This window comes from Urocitellus parryii, chromosome 4, assembly GCF_045843805.1.
Source record: "Urocitellus parryii isolate mUroPar1 chromosome 4, mUroPar1.hap1, whole genome shotgun sequence".
Classification (NCBI taxonomy): domain Eukaryota; kingdom Metazoa; phylum Chordata; class Mammalia; order Rodentia; family Sciuridae; genus Urocitellus; species Urocitellus parryii.
In genome coordinates this window covers 95847070-95865471 of record NC_135534.1, presented here as the reverse complement: position 1 = coordinate 95865471, position 18402 = coordinate 95847070, and the positions used below count along the sequence as shown (strand labels likewise).

The following is an 18402-nucleotide window of genomic DNA, read 5'->3' as shown; positions in this document are numbered from 1 at the left end:
GGGGACTCTATTCTTGTTCCTGACCCCTTCCTCTCCCCTCTTTGGCACTGTTCTCCTTCTCCTATCTCTTTCTCTATGTCCTGGCTGTCATGAGCTGAGCAATTTTCCTCTGCTGTGCCCTTCTGACACCATGTTCTACTTCACCTCAAGCCAAAAGCAATGAAGCTAGCCTGAAACAGACTGAAACCTCAAAAACCATGAGCCTTCTCTTCCCTAAGCTGATTTTATCAGGTGTTTGATTTTTCACATTAACTAACAATTACTATTTTATATGTTTAGCATGGTAGAATATATTAAAAAATACTAAAGGATATTTTCTGTTTTTTTTTTTGATACTAAGGACTGAACTCAGGATTAATCACTGAGTAACATCCCATCCCTTTTTAAATTTTTATTTTGGGAAAGGGTCTTGATAAGTTGCTTAGAGCCTAAGTTGCTAAGGCTGGCTTTGAACTTGTGATCTTCCTGCCTCCGCCTCCAGAGAAGCTGGGTAGGTGTGTGCCACTACACAGTAAAGGGTATTTTCAAGCAGTTTCCAGTCAAGTGAGGAAAATAACTTGAACATTCATATGCAACTAAATGGGTTGAAAACTGCTCAGCTCATGACAGGACGCAGAGAAAGAGGTGGGGAGGAGAAGGAGAACAGGGCCAAATTAAACAGTGCAGCTAAGGAGTATGATTCTGACAGTCAAGGAGCATGATAATGAAAAGGTGCTCTAGAAAGGGAAGTTATTAATAATAAGAGAAATAGCAAACCCATGGAGAAAAAATTTCAAAACATAACATGTGGCATAATGCTCAAATATTACAGAAAAATCGAGAAAAGAAAGTTTATTGGTTCTGCCATCAAAGAGTTCAACTAGAAAGAGTAATAACTGTGGGGAAATTACAGTATAAAAGCTCACAGGTAATTACTTCATATCAGAGGACCATTTTTAAAGAAACCAATTTTTCAAAAAGAGGACATGTCTAAAAACTGAAATAGACATCTGAATTTGTCAATCAATAAAAAAATTGGGGCTGGAACTGTGGCTCAGAGGTAGAGCACTCACCTACCAAGCATGAGGCCTTAGGTTCAATCCTCAACACCACATAAAAATAAAAAATAAAGATATTGTGTCCACCTATAACTAAAAAATAAATATTAAAAAAAAGCATAAGGAATTTGCAAGTTGTGCCTCATTCTCTAAATTTAAAATGTACATACCCTGAAAAGTCACAGGCATCAGTGCTCTGGCTGGCACCAGAATCTGCTGTTTCATGTAACGACATCAATAATTCCACCACAATCTCTGGTAAATTACTAATAAATAAATGATCAATCTGCAAGGACACAAAATTAATTATATTTAATATTTTTTATCTGTAACATTTAAGACAACACAAAGGGCTTACGTTATTCAGACATATAGCAAGCTTATCTTTTTCTTCTATTCAGCCAACCTGAAACCATGAAATAGAGAAATTCTACCAAATAAAGCCTCCTTAATCCAATTCTGTAATTTTAAAGGATTATTTCAACTAAGACTTTGAATATAGCATTAAATTCCCCAAACTGGTAATTCTCCTACCAAATTCCCTTCTGATCTATACTATACCTGAATCTGCATTTTTTTAATATTTATTTTTTAGTTGTAGTTGGACACAATACCATTATTTTATTGATTTATATGTGGTGCTGAGGATCGAACTCTGCATGTGCTAGGCAGGCGCACATGCAGCCCCAACCCCAGCCCCCCTCAATCTGCATTTTACTCTCGATTTATATGAAAACTCACAGAACTTTACTTGGAAAATTTTCCAGGGACTATGATAATGCCAACTTTGTGCCCCAAATGACTTCTCCCCAGAACTCTACATGGGAGATATCCAAATTCTGAGGCTAGCTGCTACCTATATTCCATTTCATCAATAGTATACTAAAGCTGGGCATGGTGGCCCACACCTGTAATCCCAGCTACTTGGAAGGCTGAAGTAAGTTCAAAGTCAGCCTGGACAACTCAGCAAGAACCTCTCTCAAAAATAAAAATAAAAAGGCAAGAAATAATTAAAATCAGAGATGAAATCGAAACAAAAGAAACAATTGAATGATTGACAAAATTAAAAGTTGGTTCTTTGAAAAAATAAATAAGACTGACAGACCCTTAGACATGCTAATAAAGAAGAGAGAAAACCCAAATTACAAGCATATGTGATGAAAAAGGCAATATCACTACAGAAATACAAAGGATAATTAGAAATTATTTTAAAAAGTTATATTCTAATAAAATCCAAGATAGTGAAGACATCGATAAATTCCTAAAGTCATATGACCTGCCCAGATTGAGTCAGGAAGATATACACAACTTAAATAGACCAATATCAAGTGAAGAAATAGAAGAAGCCATCAAAAGATTACCAACCAAGGAAAGCCCAGGACCAGAAGGATATAAAACAGAGTTTTACAAGACCTTTAAAGAAGAACTAATACCAATAGTCTTCAATCTATTTCAGAAAATAGAAAAAGAGGGAGTACTTCCAAATTCATTCTACGAGGCCAATATCACTCTAATTCCAAAACCAGACAAAGACACTTCAAAGAAAGAAAACTTCAGACCAATATCTCTAATGAACATAGATGCAAAAATCCTCAATAAAATTCTGGCAAATTGAATACAAAAACATATCAAAAAGATTGTGCACCATGATCAACTGGGATTCGCGTCACATTAATAGACTTAAAGAACCATATGATCACCTCAATAGATAAAAAAAAAAAAAAAAAAGAAAAAGCATTTGACAAAATTCAGCACCCCTTTGTGTTCAAAACACTAGAAAAACTAGGGATAACAGGAACATATCTCAACATTGTAAAGGCTATCTACGCAAAGCCTCAGGCCAACATCATTCTAAACAGAGAAAAACTGAAGGCATTCCCTCTAAAATCTGGAACAAGACAAGGATGCCCTCTTTCACCACTTCTATTCAACGTAATTCTTGAAGCACTGGCTAGAGCAATTAGATAGACAAAAGAAATTAAAGGAATAACTATAGGAAAAGAAGATCTTAAACTATCACTATTTGCAGACAATATGATTCTATACCTAGAAAACCCAAAAAACTCCAACAGAAAACTTCTAGAACTAGTAAATGAATTCAGCAAAGTAGGAAGATATAAAATCAACACCCATAAATCAAAGGCATTTCTGTGTATCAGTGACAAATCCTCTGAAAAGGAAATGAGGAAAACTACCCCATTCACAATATCCTCAAAAAAAAAAAAAAAAAAAACCAAACCAAAACAAACAAACAAAGAAACTTGGGAATCAACTTAAAGACAGAGGTGAAAGATCTATACAATGAAAACTGCAGAACCATGAAAAAGAAGACCATAGAAGATGGAAAGATCTACCTTGCTCCTGGATAGGCAGAATTAATATTATCAAAATGACCATACTAACAAAAGCATTATACAGGTTCAATGTAATTCCAATCAAAATCCCAATGGCATTCTTCATGGAAATAGAAAAAGCAACCACGAAATTCATCTGGAAAAAGAAGAGACCCAGAATAGCTAAAGCAATCCTTAGCAGGAAGAGTGAAACAGGTGGTATCGCTTTACCAGACCTTAAAGTACACTACAGAGCAATAGTAACAAAAATGGCATGGTACTAGCACCAAAACAGGATGGTAGACCACTTGGTACAGAATAGAGGACAGAGAGACTAACCCACAAAATTACAACTATCTTATATTAGACAAAGGTGCCAAAAGCATGCACTGGAGAAAAGATAGCATCTTCAACAAATGGTGCTGGGAAAACTAGAAATCCATATGCAACAAAATGAAATTGAATCCCTCTCTCTCACCATGACAAAAGTTAACTCAAAATGGATCAAGGATCTAGGAATTAAACAAGAGACTCTGCATCTAATAGAAGAAAAAGTAGACCCTAATCTTCATCACGTGGGGCCCTATAGGCCCCAACTTCCTTAATAAGACGCCTATAGCACAAGAATTAAAACTAAGAATCAACAAATGGGATACATTCAAACTAAAAAGTTTTTTCTCAGCAAAAGAAATAATCTGTGAGGTAAAGAGGAAGCCAACATCTTGGGAGCAAATTTTTACCCCTCACACATCAGACAGAGCACTAATCTCTGGGGTAGATAAAGAACTAAAAAAGCTAAGCACCAAAACAACAAATAACCCAATCAATAAATGGGCCAAGGACCTGAACAGACACTTCTCAGAAGAGAATATACAATCAATCAACAAATATATGAAAAAATGCTCACCATCTCTTGCAATCAGAGAAATGCAAATCAAAACAACTCTAAGATACCATCTCACTCCAGTCAGAATGGTAGCCATTATGAAGACAAACAATAACAAGTGTTGGGGAGGATGTGGGGACAAAGGTACACTAATACATTGCTGGTGGGACTGCAAATTGGTACAGCCAATTTGGAAAGCAGTATGGAGATTGCTTGGAAATCTGGGAATGGAATCACCATTTGACCCAGCTATTCCTCTTCTCAGACTATACCCAAAGGACCTAAAAACAGCATACTACAGGGAAACAGCCACATCAATGTTTATAGCAGCACAATTCACAATACCTAAACTGTGGAGCCAACCTAGATGTCCTTCAGTGGATGAATGGATAAAAAAATGTGGCATTTATACACAATGGAATATTACTCAGCACTTAAAAAGAACAAAATCATGGAATTTGCAGTTAAATGAGGGCATTAGAGAAGATTATGCTAAGTGAAGTTAGCCAATCCCCAAAAAAACAAAAGCTAAATGTTTTCCCTGATATAAGGAGGGTGACTCAAAGTGGGGTAGGGAGGGAGAGCATGGGAGGAAGATTATTTCTAGATAGGAAAGAGGGGTGGGAGGGAAAGGAAGCGGGAAAGGGAAGAGCAAGAATGGTGGAATGTGATGGTCATCATTATACAAAATACATGTATGAAGATTTGAATTTGGTGTCAACATACCTTATATACAGAGATATGAAAAACTGTGGTATATATGTGTATTCAGAATTGTTATGCAAAAAAAGAGAGTACATGTATAATGGCATAATTTGGCATGAACATACTTTATATACAGAATTATGAAAAATTGTACTGTATATGGGAAATAATGAGTGTAATGTATTCCACTATTGTCATGTATGTAAACAATAAAAAATAAAAATAAAGAACTGAGGCTATAGCTAAGTGGTAGACCACCTCTGGGTTCAATACCCAGTACCATTAAAAAAATGATAATAATAAATAAATCTATTATGTTATACCTCAGTCAATGAATGAACAGATAAGTTCTGATCAAACCTTTTTTGCCTTAAAAAAGTTCATGTTTTAATGTAAAGTGCCTCAAATAATTTTCAAAGTGTATAAATTATTAATTTAATGTTAAATTAAATTGAGATTAGCAAGAATTTAACTTATGTCTCCAACCAAAAAAGCTAATAAATTATTTAATTTTTGCTTTTTTTTTTCATTCATGTTTTCAATCAAGGTTTAATATAAATATCTTTCACTCCTAAACCTATTCTGATTCTGAAAATGGCTCTTTTGGTTTGAATACATAAAAAAAAAAAAAAGCATAACTAGGAGTACTCAGAAGTATAAACTGGAAGAATGAGCAGAAGAGGGTAGAGGCAAAGTATCTCTCCCAAATTTCATAACCTCTGGAGTGCCAACATTCTGTTCCAACCCGCTTTTTCTTACCATCAGGGAAAAAAAAAAAAAAGACAAAAATTCTACCTTCATAGTGTTTATATTACAGTGGAAAAGACTGAAAATAAACAATGAACATAATCCCAAGTATATAATATGTTAGAAGAGAAAAATTGTCAGGAAAAAATAAAAACCAGGGTATGGAACTTGGGGTGGTACTTTTCCTTTAAAAGTAAAACAACTTGAGACTAAAGAGGCACTGAAGATTTTCTATATACTGTTCAGAATTACTTGAATTTATCAACTAGCTGGCATTCATACATTACTGTCAATTAAATTTTTAAAAGGCAGAAGCAGTTAAATTATTTTTCTTATTAAAAGGCTAATCAAAAGGAGAGATCACCATAGAACAAAACAAAACAAATTCATGGATCAGCTAAATAATAATTATAAGCTAAGTTTAACTTATAAATAATGAATATATACATAACCTTAAATTTTAAAGTTTACATCTGACATCAATTAAGGAAAAAAAGGTAAAAGTTGAAGCCATACCTGTTTTCCCAGTAGGTTTTCCCCTTTAAGAATATCATAGACCTTGGTAGCATTCTCTCTTTGTTGTGCCATCCTACTGTCTCCTACACCCTCGTAAGCAAAATAAGGAAGAATATTTACAAGAATCTTTGGGAAGCAGTCTATCAGAAGACTTTTCCAATCCTCTTGAATCTGATTAGCAATGGACTTAACCTCATCAAAACAACTTCTAATCACCAGATGTGGAATCAAAACCTTATAACAAGATCTAAAAACATAAAATTTAAAATATAGGTTATATATCTTTTCAAAGTCCTTAAAATAATAACAGGCTTTAATACACTCAGCATTAGGGCATCCCTTTACATCATTAAGCATGCATACTTTAAATTTTATAAAAGGAGAAATAAAGTTAAGTAAATTACAAAGCCACATAAAGAAACAGAGCTTAGCTTACACCACCCTAGCTCTGTGATCAAAAAAGTGGGACTTTATATGTATACATTTCTTACATATAATCAACTTAATGCAAAATTATTATGAAAATGAAATGTGAAAGCAATTTATGAATTTAAAGAACAGATGTAAAACATTGTTATCACCAAAAGATATGAATGATAAGGACCACTAAATTTACTACTGTCTGAATATCCTCCTTAAAGGCAACTATCTACATACAAAAAGCTCTATTAGAGACCTCAAAAAATCCTTAGCACAGAGCATGTTCAATAAATATGAGATGCCATCCCATAATCCTGATGCTTCAATATTACTTTTCAGTTGTATCAAACCTCTTCATTTTCAAAAATTTCTTTTAGAAGTAGTAAAATGAATTCTTTCACATTAAACTTCTAAATCTAATAGGTAACAATGATTAAATAGTCTATTGTCAAACAACAGAAAAGAAAATCAAGGCTGAAATAATCAGCCACTAATAATTTATCTTTGATCTTTTTCCAAATGCAATATTATGAAGTATTAAAGCCAGAAAGGACTTTTAGGGTTTCCTTGTTTAACTCCTGTAGAGATTAAAAAACCAAAGCACAGAAGTTATTTACACAACTTACTCAAAGTTACACAGTTGATTACTGGCCCAGACAGAACCAGATTAAAAAGTCTGGTTTCTTGTGTCACTGGATTTAGAATCTGATTCTAGGACTTCACATAATGAGCTTTAATACACAGATTCTAAATCCAGTGACACCCTTCAATACATTTTCAAACAAGTTGTCTCAGTTTTCAAACTATGCAGCCTCCTACCATTGTCTGTGGAACTATAGGAAGTGGAGGACAGGGGAACTGCCAAACCCTGTTACCTAACTTTCAACATATTTCTCATATGCCATACATAAACCTACCTATAGAAATCTTCAACATTTGTGTAGTTCAATAAAATAAAAGGAAAAGAAGATAAGCTATATTCAGTGTCTTGAAGATTTAGCCATTCCAAAACCAGGTAATCTAAATGAGAAGCCATGAAGTCTTCTAAATTTCTATATCCAAAAGTTTCAGAAACTTTCTCCAAAACCTATACAAACCCAAAAATAAAATGAATAAAAATATAAAAATGTTATAATTTTCAACATTGACAACATATCAAAGGAAGTTCTAAGGTAAAATTATTCTGTCTTAAATCCAAATTTATAAAAATCTAAACATTATATACCACTTCTAATAATTGTAAAGTATAATGGTATACTTAAAAAAAAAAAAAAAGAACTTAACACTGAGAGGTAAAAGGTTGATTTATCTAAGACTGATTGCCTATAGGAAAGCGTACTATAAAACTCCATGGAAACCATGGTGGTAGAATGAGAAAATGTGTATCGGTCCATATTTATCAAATAAAAATCTGCAACAGGAAGGATGAGAACTGCTAAACCATTCTGAGGTAGTGGAACAGGGAAGAGAGACACATTCTATAATACTAAACTGATCTGAGTGCAAGGTTTGGATACAGTCCTCTTTTCCTAATCTTGGACCTAAAAGCCCCAGAGTCTTAGCATTTGACTTCTGGCCTTGTCAGATCCCAGTGTGTTGCCCCAGAATCTACCATGCAAAACCAACTGATACTGCTCCTATCTCCATGTATTTCCCTCAATAAGTGCTACTCCAGAGTGCCTAGTATTGCAGTGATGGGTCATTCACCCTTTTTGGTTCAGTGAATGCCTCACAAAATGCTCTTAAACTAAGTGTAAGAAATCACACTGCATACAAATGAATATACCATTTAAAATGTTATTAAACTGCTTTCTAACACACCCATCTGAAAAAATAAAATTGTTTCCAACTCTTAAATAAGTGCCACTTTAAAAATCCAATTTTAACCTTTTTAATTTAAGGTTATCCAGGAGAATAGGAATGCAGCTCAATTGCAGAGCACTTGCCTAACATGTGAAGTCCTAGGTTTGATCCCTAGGACCATAAAAAGCAACAACAAAATTATACAAGGAAGAGTACAATAAAAATATCCAGACATACATACCTTTTTCACAAGGTGAGGTTCTAATCCATTCTCTTTCACAGATTTGCAAAGGGCAAACAAAGCCTGTTTTTCACAGATAGGGCTACAGTATAAAACCGCAGCTATCATCATCAGTAAAACAGATTTTCTATTATTAATCTCATCTAAAAATTCAGCGTTCTCAGCACTGTGGGACTGCCAAAGAATCATAAAGACAATATTATACATATTTAAACATTACAAATGAATCAACCAGGCTAAAATCAAAGTACTCCATGACATCATCCAAACAGCTTATGAATTTAAAATTCTAAAGTGATGGGGTAGAGAGCAGAGATTTAAGAAAATGTGTTTCTACAGTGAGGAAGACTGCTCTTCCTAAGATCTTGTGGAGAATATTAACAAAGAAAACAATGTTTCATTGAGGTATAAAATAATTTTTGAAAAATGGCAAAAAGAAGGTGAGAGACATTAGAAGCTCTTTTTCAACCACCAAGTTTTACTCTTAGGTTGATTTTTATCTTTCTAATATCTTAATATCAGCATTTTACACTTTTAAAAATACTGCTACCTATATTATCAAAGGGAACAATAAAATCATGCAACTAGATAGAATGACATATGCTTTTAATTTAATTTTCAATTACTATAAAATCTCAACAGGCACCTATATATATATATATATATATATATAGATTATCTATCTATCTATATATTTTACTAGTTAAATCTGGTATAGTTTCTCTTCATATTTAGAAAATCTGCTGATCATAGTTCTATATTTTGGTACAAGAATAACTAAGAATCTAATTCCTCTATTACACAGCAATCACTGACATGTTTGAAAATAGCAATGAACTTTCCACTAAGTCAAGACACAAACCTGTATACTCCCTATTTGAATCAAATGTATGATATGTCAAGATCAATGTATTGTCTTGAGCAACTAATTAAAAAAACTACACTAAGATTTCATCTCACTCCAGTCAGAAAATAAATAAATAAAAATAAATCTATTTTTAGGGTTGGGAGTAGCTCAGTGGTACAGTGCTTGTCCAGCTATCATGAATAAGAACCAAGGATTTGAAAAAAAAAAATTCTACTGTTAGAACCAAACCCAAAATTTTAGCAGTCCTTTAGAAAGTACAGAAGATCTAAGTTCTTCCATAAACTTTGTTCAAGACTATGCTTTTTATTAATGAAGTGTAAGAGAATTTGGTTGTTTTTAACAATTATCACAATTCATATTGTGATCTTCAGATATAAAACTTCTTATGTCTATAAATGTAGAGGAAGAGAATAAAAGGTGGGCAGGGGAGATACTGGGAAATGAAATAAATCAATTATGTTATATACATGTATAAATATGCCAAAATGAAACCAATATTTTGTATAATTAATATGCACCAATTTAAAAATTCTTGATTTTTTTCTAAAACCTGGTGCTGGGGATCAAACCCTCACACATGCTAGGCAAGCATTCTACCACTGGAGTTCACTTCTAGTCTAGGTCTCTTTATAAATGAACTATCAGATCAGTATTTTCCTAATAATGGACTAATTTAAAATATACAGTATATGTTATCTCTATTTCATTTTACACTATCTACACTCATTTTCCCAATCTACTGAAATCCTTTTCTGAATTCATATTCTTTAATTCAACTATCCATTTCAGTTTCCTATTATCACAAATTTGATAGTCTTCTAGTTAACCACCTCAAGTCTTTTTCAGAAACAAATCAGGACAAAAATAAATGAATAAGTATGATCATTAAGATAATTTTACCATTTTTAAGAAAAGTGTTCTACAGAGAAATGTGAAAATAAAAGGTTTCACTAAAAAAAAGCTAATTTAGATTTTGTGTTAGAATAATACTCTCTTAATTAATTCTTAACTAGATCTTACACAAAAGAGTTTCTTAAATCAGAAAAAAAAAAAAAACCAAGGAAGTCACTTAAACTCTCATTAAAAGTTGGTTAAATTTTATTTTTCCCCACAAAAACACTACGGATAAGCTGAAACAAAAGAAACTATAATTATTTGACTCATTGTGACATATAAATAATTTCATTAAAATCACATTTGTCTTATAAGCTTTATGTTATAAACTACTGGACACAAACTGTCTTGTGCCAAACTTGATAAAGTAATATGTAGGATATTCATAGAAAGTATGAGATAATAGCAAATATATTACTAAAATTACCACTTCTCTTAGTCCTTCTTGAGCTTTCAGATATGCATTTTCAAAAGCTGTCTGCTGAAGCTTGTACGGAAGTGCTTTCAATAACCTGGAACAATCTCCTCCTTTCATATCCTGAAATAATCTTATTTAAAAAAATGCAAAAACTGAAATAATTCTTAAAATCTCAAACATTACTTTACAAAGCATATTATAAAACAAAAACAAATCACTCTGTGATATAAACATACTAGTACTTTCTTTAAGATTAAATCTGAGGAGCCAGGCATAGTGGCATATACCTATAATCCCAGGGGCTCGGGAGGCAGAGGAAGTCGGATGGAGAGTTCAAAGCCAGCTTTGGCAACTTAGTAAGGCCCTAAGCAATTCAGAGAGACCCTATCTCACTATAAAATTTGGCCTGGGGATGTTGCTCAATGGTTAAGCACCTTTGGGTTCAATCTCCAGTACCAAAAAAAGAAAAAAGATTAAATCTGAGTCCATTTAAAGAGGTTTGATCATCTGCTTAGTATTAAGACCTTGAATACATAATCCAATGTCTCCTAATGAGTAAAGAGGGTCCCAAAATATCTTTTAACTACTGCCCAAATTTGAACACTGAACTCAAACAGCCACAGAAGATAACTGTTCTCTTATCAAACACCAACCAGAAGAATCTATAAATTCCTGTGTAAACCTGCTCTAATATTTAATCATCCTGAAAGTGGGTAATTTAATAACCTAATGTTCCATTTAAATTTCACTTTATGTGAGAGAGAAAAGTTGATTAGTGCCTTAAGCCAACATCCACATGGTTAAGACAACGTTTTAATCAACTTTGTCCTTTACACTTTTTAGTAATTTTTGGTATTTCTGATTCCTCCAGTTTCTCTAGCCTCTCTCAAAACAGCCCAACATTAAATATCTAACAAGTGAAAAACTCAAAATCAACAAATGCTTCTTTCATGTCATTACTGAATTTCTACTTTTTAATCTAAGAGATTTTTGTTTTCCATGCCACTACTGCACTGCTATATTACATTTAACATATGGTTCTATGTAACCCCAGACCTTTAACTTCAATACATAAATTTTCTACCCTTTACCCATAAAATGCAATAAAGATTTTAAGATCTATACACATTCACTAGTAATCCTTACAACACTCTACAGTCTTACTAAAAAGAGTTCAAAACTGAGGAATTAGGCACAGAATCTAGTTGATAAAAACAGTACTGTCAGCATATTCAGATTCTGGATACCTTACTTCTAATACTTGTTATGTTATGGCTAGAGCAATTTCTTTAAGGTAATTTTCAATTATTGATCACTTACTTCTGAATAGTTAAATGACTTAAATGACTTTTAGCTTGATTTACCTAAAGCAGCATGTCATTTCTTTTTCAAATACTTTCATTTATTTTACCAATTGTTACCAACTTTCCACATGCCAGATATTGTTTCAGATGCTAAAGTACAGCAATGGATAGAACAGACAAAAATCAATGCCTTCTAGGAGTTTATACCCTAGTGGAACAGGGAAATGTATTGAAACATTATTTCAAGTGGTGACAAATTTTATAGAGAAAAATAAAGCAGGAAAGTGCTTTCTTTATAGGGATTGCAACAAGAGGAATTTATAGGTAGGTTGCAATTTAGAGTTTTAAAATCCCATGCAGTCCTTAGGAAATTAATATTTGTTTATTCAAGTACTCAAACATATCAGATCCTTCTGATAGAATCATTTCAGTGGCAAACTGTATGTACACCCCAAAATATATAATTGTAATTAGAACAATGTGAAATATGCTATCATTTTATAAACTCACATAAAATCTTGGTAACATACAAACTTTCAATACTTCTCTTAAGTGGTAGTATATACACTTCACTCAAGTCAATGGCTTATGTTAGTGAGCTACTTTATCTCTCTAAGCCAGAGTTTTCATTTTTAAATCAGAGAAAATAATAGTATCTAAATGATAGAACTGTCATTATTTTCTCTGTAGCATTTAAGAGAAAATACAAAGGGTAGGCACACAGGATATTATACTCAGAAGTTAACTGTGACTGTACTAGACTTTGCATTGGTAACTGCAGCATTCAAAACACTTCAGGAAAACCTAATCATTACCTATTAATTGACTCTGCAGCCAACATGCGAACTTGGTGATGTTCATCAGCAAGAAATTGTGGAAATACTTCATTTACAGAGAAGTCTTTTCCCATTACATTAAGAATAGCCCATTTTGAATAAGGATCAGCCTATTCAAGTGGGAAGAGAGAAACTAAGGTTAAATATGAAACATTAAAGAGAAAAATCACTAACGGAAATGAAGTCTGGGGCTGGGACTGTCGCTCAGTGGCAGAGTACTTGCCTAGCACATGTGAGGCATGGGTTCAATCCTTAGCACCACATAAAAATAAAAACAAATAAAGCCATTCTTAAAAAAAAAAAAAAGAAAGAAAAGAAAAGAAAAAAGGAAAAGCCATTCTACCCATCTATAACTACAAAAAAATTTAAAAAAGGAAATGAAGTCTGATTTAAAATTTTAATGGTGATCTTACTAATAATATGAAATAGCTCACCTCAAGCAGAGTTTTAAGGCACTTCACAAGTGCCATCCTTACAGAGAATGTACACTTCTTTTCCTTTGTTAGATGCCTAAAATAAAGTAAAATTTTCCATGTCAAATAACCATTTCAATAAAAGCAGTCAGAAAAATCACTAGATATTAAGGTTATTATAGGTCACTTCCAAAATTTCTTTCTTTGCTACTTAATTCTCATTACATGGAACATGCTAAAGTACTTGCCTTTCCAAAAATTCTAGCTAAAAGAAATCAGTTTGAAAATGAATTTGTTTTAGTGTATATTATTTGTCTTATACAATTATGCCTCAATTTGGAGCTATCATACTTGAGTTAACCACATTATAAACTTTATAAACAGTTTTTTTTATAAACAGTTTTTAAAATTTCATTTTTGATTTTTATATCAGAGATTTCAAAACCATATTCTACAATAATTAGGAAGTCCTTATCAAATAGTCTGAGGGCTTTAAGTTATATATATGTGCTCTTCTATAAACTTCATGATGTTATCTCAGACCATTACAATATGCATTAAATAACCAGTTGACAAGGCAAATTGCTACACTTCGGGAAAATGAACAATTCAGTTCATTTAAGTTCACTGCATTTTCTTTATTCACCAAACACGTCAGTCTATTAAATGATTCTAAATTTGCAGAGAAATATGCTCAATGTTTAGAAAGTCAAGTTCTATGAAGAAAAAAAATGTTCTTTAAGAAATTAAGGGGGTAAACACAAATTACATTCTTTTTTATTAAAAGATGAACATAATCACAGAGAATCAGAAGAAATTACTAATGTAGAAATGCTAAGTTTGAATTTGAATCCAGAGGAAGCAAAAGAAAATCAACAAATCTACAAAACAGATTACACCTACCAAAATGCTCCAATCACTCTAAGGAACTGTCCTTGTGCATCCCTTGTGTGCTCAGTGTCCATATTGCCTTGACTTAGGTTTGTCACAATAGGAAGGACATGGTTTAAAATTGTTTTACAAACATCTTGGTCACGACGATGCAAAGAACACACACTGCTGTGGTGGAAAAAAAGAATTACCTTTATAAGTTTAGCAGAACCCAATAAATTTAAGGTGGACATAACATGTGGTTTTAATTTCTTACGATAGTGGCTTCAGAAGTTCAACAACATCTTCCATTGGCAAAGGATGTTCTTTTCCAGGAAGTTCCTTTAAAAGCACTAGATACTAAAATGGTATAGGGGAAAAAATAGCTTTTTATCATCTTTAAAAAGCATAAATATACACACATACACACAGTTTAAATATAAATTCATTTGCACATGTACACATGCAAAGTTGTAAATATTTTTAATAGGGCATATAAGAAAAAAGGGTTCAAATAGGGTTCTCTTATCAAATAGGGTTCAAATTCATGGTGTATGCATATATGTAACTAACACAGTAAATCAAATTACTCTGTAGAACTCAAAATGAAAAACACTAAAAACATAAATCCCAGACAACAACATTAATTTGTATATTATAAAAACCTGGCTTTATATTCTGGGGCCCTTGAACCCTCACCCATAAAATGGACACATTACTTAAACAGCCAGACAACTGTGAGGATTAGAGAAAATAATCATAAAGGTGTGGCTTTTATACTGAGAATTCAATAATTAATCATTATTATCATTGTTGCAATTAAGATATTAAAGCCATAAGACATAATATAGCCTGAAACTATATTATGTCCCTATACTCCCAAAATAATGGTTGGTGTAAGAGTAAAATGGTTAAAAACTATTCAATTAATAAATTTTGGAAAGCAGAGATAATTATGTACAGGAAAGAAGTACCCTGATCTACCTTCCTATATGGCAACCATGCATGGGTCTACATGGCAGCATGGATACAAAGGGCTAGGTAACAACTACTAGTTAGAATGGCAGTGATGAAATCAAGCACAGTAGCATACATACACCTGTAATCACAGTTATGCAGGATGCTGAGAGAGCAGTATCTCAAATTTAAAACCAGGCTCAGCAACTTAGGCCCTAAGCAACTTAGGTAGACTCTGTCTCAAAATAAAAAATAAAAAGCTGGGGATATAGCTCAGTTGCAAAGCACCTCTGGGTTCAATCATCAGTACCAAAGGACTGATAGTGATAACTAGGGAACCAGTTTTTGAGAGCTGCCAAATATTTCCTATATACACTAGAAAAATCTTAAGAGATTTTTTTTCTCTTTATCATCTGTATATAGAAAAATATTTCTTATCTCTTGGCAGATATTAACAAAGAAAATTAAATGATCCTTTTCTTTTTAATTTTCTGGTGGTACTAGTATTTAACCAAGAGGTACTCTACCACTGAGGTACATTTCCAGCCCATTTTTTAAAAAATTGAGACAAGGTCTTGGTAAATTAACCAAGTTAGCCTTGAAATTGGATACTCCTGCCTCAGCCTCCCAAGTAGCTGGGATTACAGGTATGCATGCAGTACCATACTGGCCCTTTTCAATATTTAAATGAGAGTTGTATGTGATGGTACTGACTATCTTGAAATGACTTTAAACATCAAAGCGTCAAGAAAAGCATGTAACCCTTTCCTTGGTCAAGGTTAGAGACTTGACTAGGGAGTCTGGCAGGGTCAAACCAGGGACTCCAACAAGACACAACCAAACCTGTTTGCTAGGGCTAGAGGTTCAATGTGCATGTTCATTAAGGATAAGAACATGGTCAAGATTCCATCAGGGACTCAATATGCATGTCTGACATAATGAGGGACTCATCAGGTGTGTCAAACTTACAATAACCGAAGACATAACCTGGGGACCCAACCAGCAGCTACTCTGTGTCAAGGGTTCTACCCAAATGTTCACAAAAACTGGGTTTAAGGAAATAGTACACATGGTCAGGAAATTAGTTACAAATAAGGTTACTCAGTAAACTACTAAATGTATATGGGAAGCCAGGACTTTTTACTACCAGAAAAGGGTACTACAAATTTGGACAGAGAAAAATAAACAAACCCTATAATGATGAACTAGAATACAGAGATCCATCAATAGTATCAGGTCAAAGGTAAAATGCAAACTTCAAACAATGTTATGTGCTATTTTTACAGTCAGCTTCAGATTCATTTAAGTTTTCAAAGGCACTATATGATTCTTACACATCAGGTTACTGTATTAGTCAACAATACCAGATTGAACTGAAGAGCTTCTTTGTACTACTTGACTCACCATGTGGAGATGAAGAGATTTAGTAGGATCTAGTATGCTAGAATCAATTAGCATTAACAATTTTCTCCTTATATCAGCTGCTCTAAATGATACAGGATTGGCTTGAGACGAGGTTACACACATACACAAGAACTTGAGCATGTCTAAAAGTAGTAGATCTTGCTTTGACAGATATTCTTCAGCTAACGGATTCATGGCACCTAAAAAACCAAAAAGCAAACAAAATTCCTTCACTCTAAGAGGCACAGTAGTCACATACTTTGAGTACTAATTCAAACATCTCTCCAACTTCCCAGTGTGCAAATAAATCTATTGTGGGATTTTACTTCTTTATTTTAAATTCTTCCCATGAAGAACAAAATAGGAAACTAATAAATACAACTAAAATCAGAAAAACCAAAAAGTATACAGTAAAGGAACAATCTTAACAGACTCAAAGAAAAAATAAAAGCATAAAGTTGATACCAGTGAGACCTTTTCTAATGCCAAATTATTATAAAGAGGTAAAAGAAATCCAAAGCAGTAAAGATTTATTTACCAACAGTACTTTGGCTCTCCCCAGAATCACTTGCATCACTCACACTACCAACAGGGTAATCTTTAAAAAGATCCATGGAAGACAAATCCTCTACCTCCTGTAGATTTTCATCAATATCATCATTCATTGAGTCTACTTCTCCATGGTCAAGTGGCTTTCTGATAAAGGATGCCTTCAAACAAGAGAAATAAAGATATTCAAGTTGGCTTCTTTCAGAATCATGGTGTAGTTAAAATTCACCCGATTGAAAATTCACAGGAAAATGGGTATACAACCTATGTCTAGATAACAGAATAATATACAAATTTTTAAAATAATTTATTACATTAAGAAGTCCTACAATTCCATTGTATTTGAATACCATATCACCACTTTGTACCTCATAAGTAACTATAACTAAAATTTAAATACATAAAAATCAAATTTAAAGAAGTTTTATGTAATTCCCAAAATTAATGGGGATATGGGGAAAAAACATAAACTGTTACGACTTTTGGGGGAGAATGACAACATCCTTCGAAAAGTAAAATTCAGCCAGGCGTGGTGGCACATGACTGTAATGCCAGCAGCCTGGGACGCTAAGATAGGAGGATCGAGAGTTCAAAGCCAGCCTCAGGAACCGTGAGGCATTAAACAACTCAGTGAGACCCTGTCTCTAAATAAAATACAAAATAGGGGGGAATTCCAAGACGGTGGGCTAGAGGGAGGCAGCATTCTGTGTCGCTCCGTGACCCAGATTTCACCTACTCTGAATACTGCATCTCAGAGAGTGTAAGAGGACCCCTATTCAGCTGATTTCCGCACTAATCACCAGTGCTGTGACCCCCAGTGAAGGGCTCAGAGCCTCAGCATTTGAGCAGGACTCCAGACCCCTGACTCCCGAAACCCAAAACCCAGTGCTAGCCCATGCACAGCTCGCAAGCGCCTTATCAGAATCACCTATCAGCACTTCTGCAGAACTCCAGACTGCTCCGCTCCCACACAGGTCACTTAGCTACTACCTACCCACAGCACAACGCCACTGCCCAGCTCCCCCCACCTCACCAGACACCCAGGCACTGAAAGCAGACCGCCTCCATCTTTGAGAACCATTCTCGAGCCAGACAGGAGGAGGAAGACGCGCCAGGCGCCCAGCCAGACCGGAGGAGGAAGACGCCAGGCGCCCAGCTAGACCTGAGGAGGAAGTCGGGCCCCACCCTGAGTGCTAGTCCG

At 33.9% G+C, this 18402-nt stretch overlaps 1 protein-coding gene across 1 annotated transcript in view; it reads right to left on the bottom strand.

The window, feature by feature from the left end:
• Atm (ATM serine/threonine kinase) overlaps positions 1-18402 on the bottom strand; it is a 166204-nt gene that overhangs the window by 92711 nt on the left and 55091 nt on the right. Inside the window, exons 17-27 of the mRNA XM_026399043.2 lie at positions 17191-17362; positions 16653-16852; positions 14569-14651; positions 14325-14480; positions 13443-13518; positions 12988-13118; positions 10878-10998; positions 8689-8862; positions 7562-7731; positions 6225-6471; positions 1208-1323 (exon numbers count right to left, since the gene is read on the bottom strand). Coding sequence (XP_026254828.2) covers positions 1208-1323; positions 6225-6471; positions 7562-7731; positions 8689-8862; positions 10878-10998; positions 12988-13118; positions 13443-13518; positions 14325-14480; positions 14569-14651; positions 16653-16852; positions 17191-17362 — 1646 coding nt within the window. The remainder of the gene's footprint in view (positions 1-1207; positions 1324-6224; positions 6472-7561; positions 7732-8688; positions 8863-10877; positions 10999-12987; positions 13119-13442; positions 13519-14324; positions 14481-14568; positions 14652-16652; positions 16853-17190; positions 17363-18402) is intronic.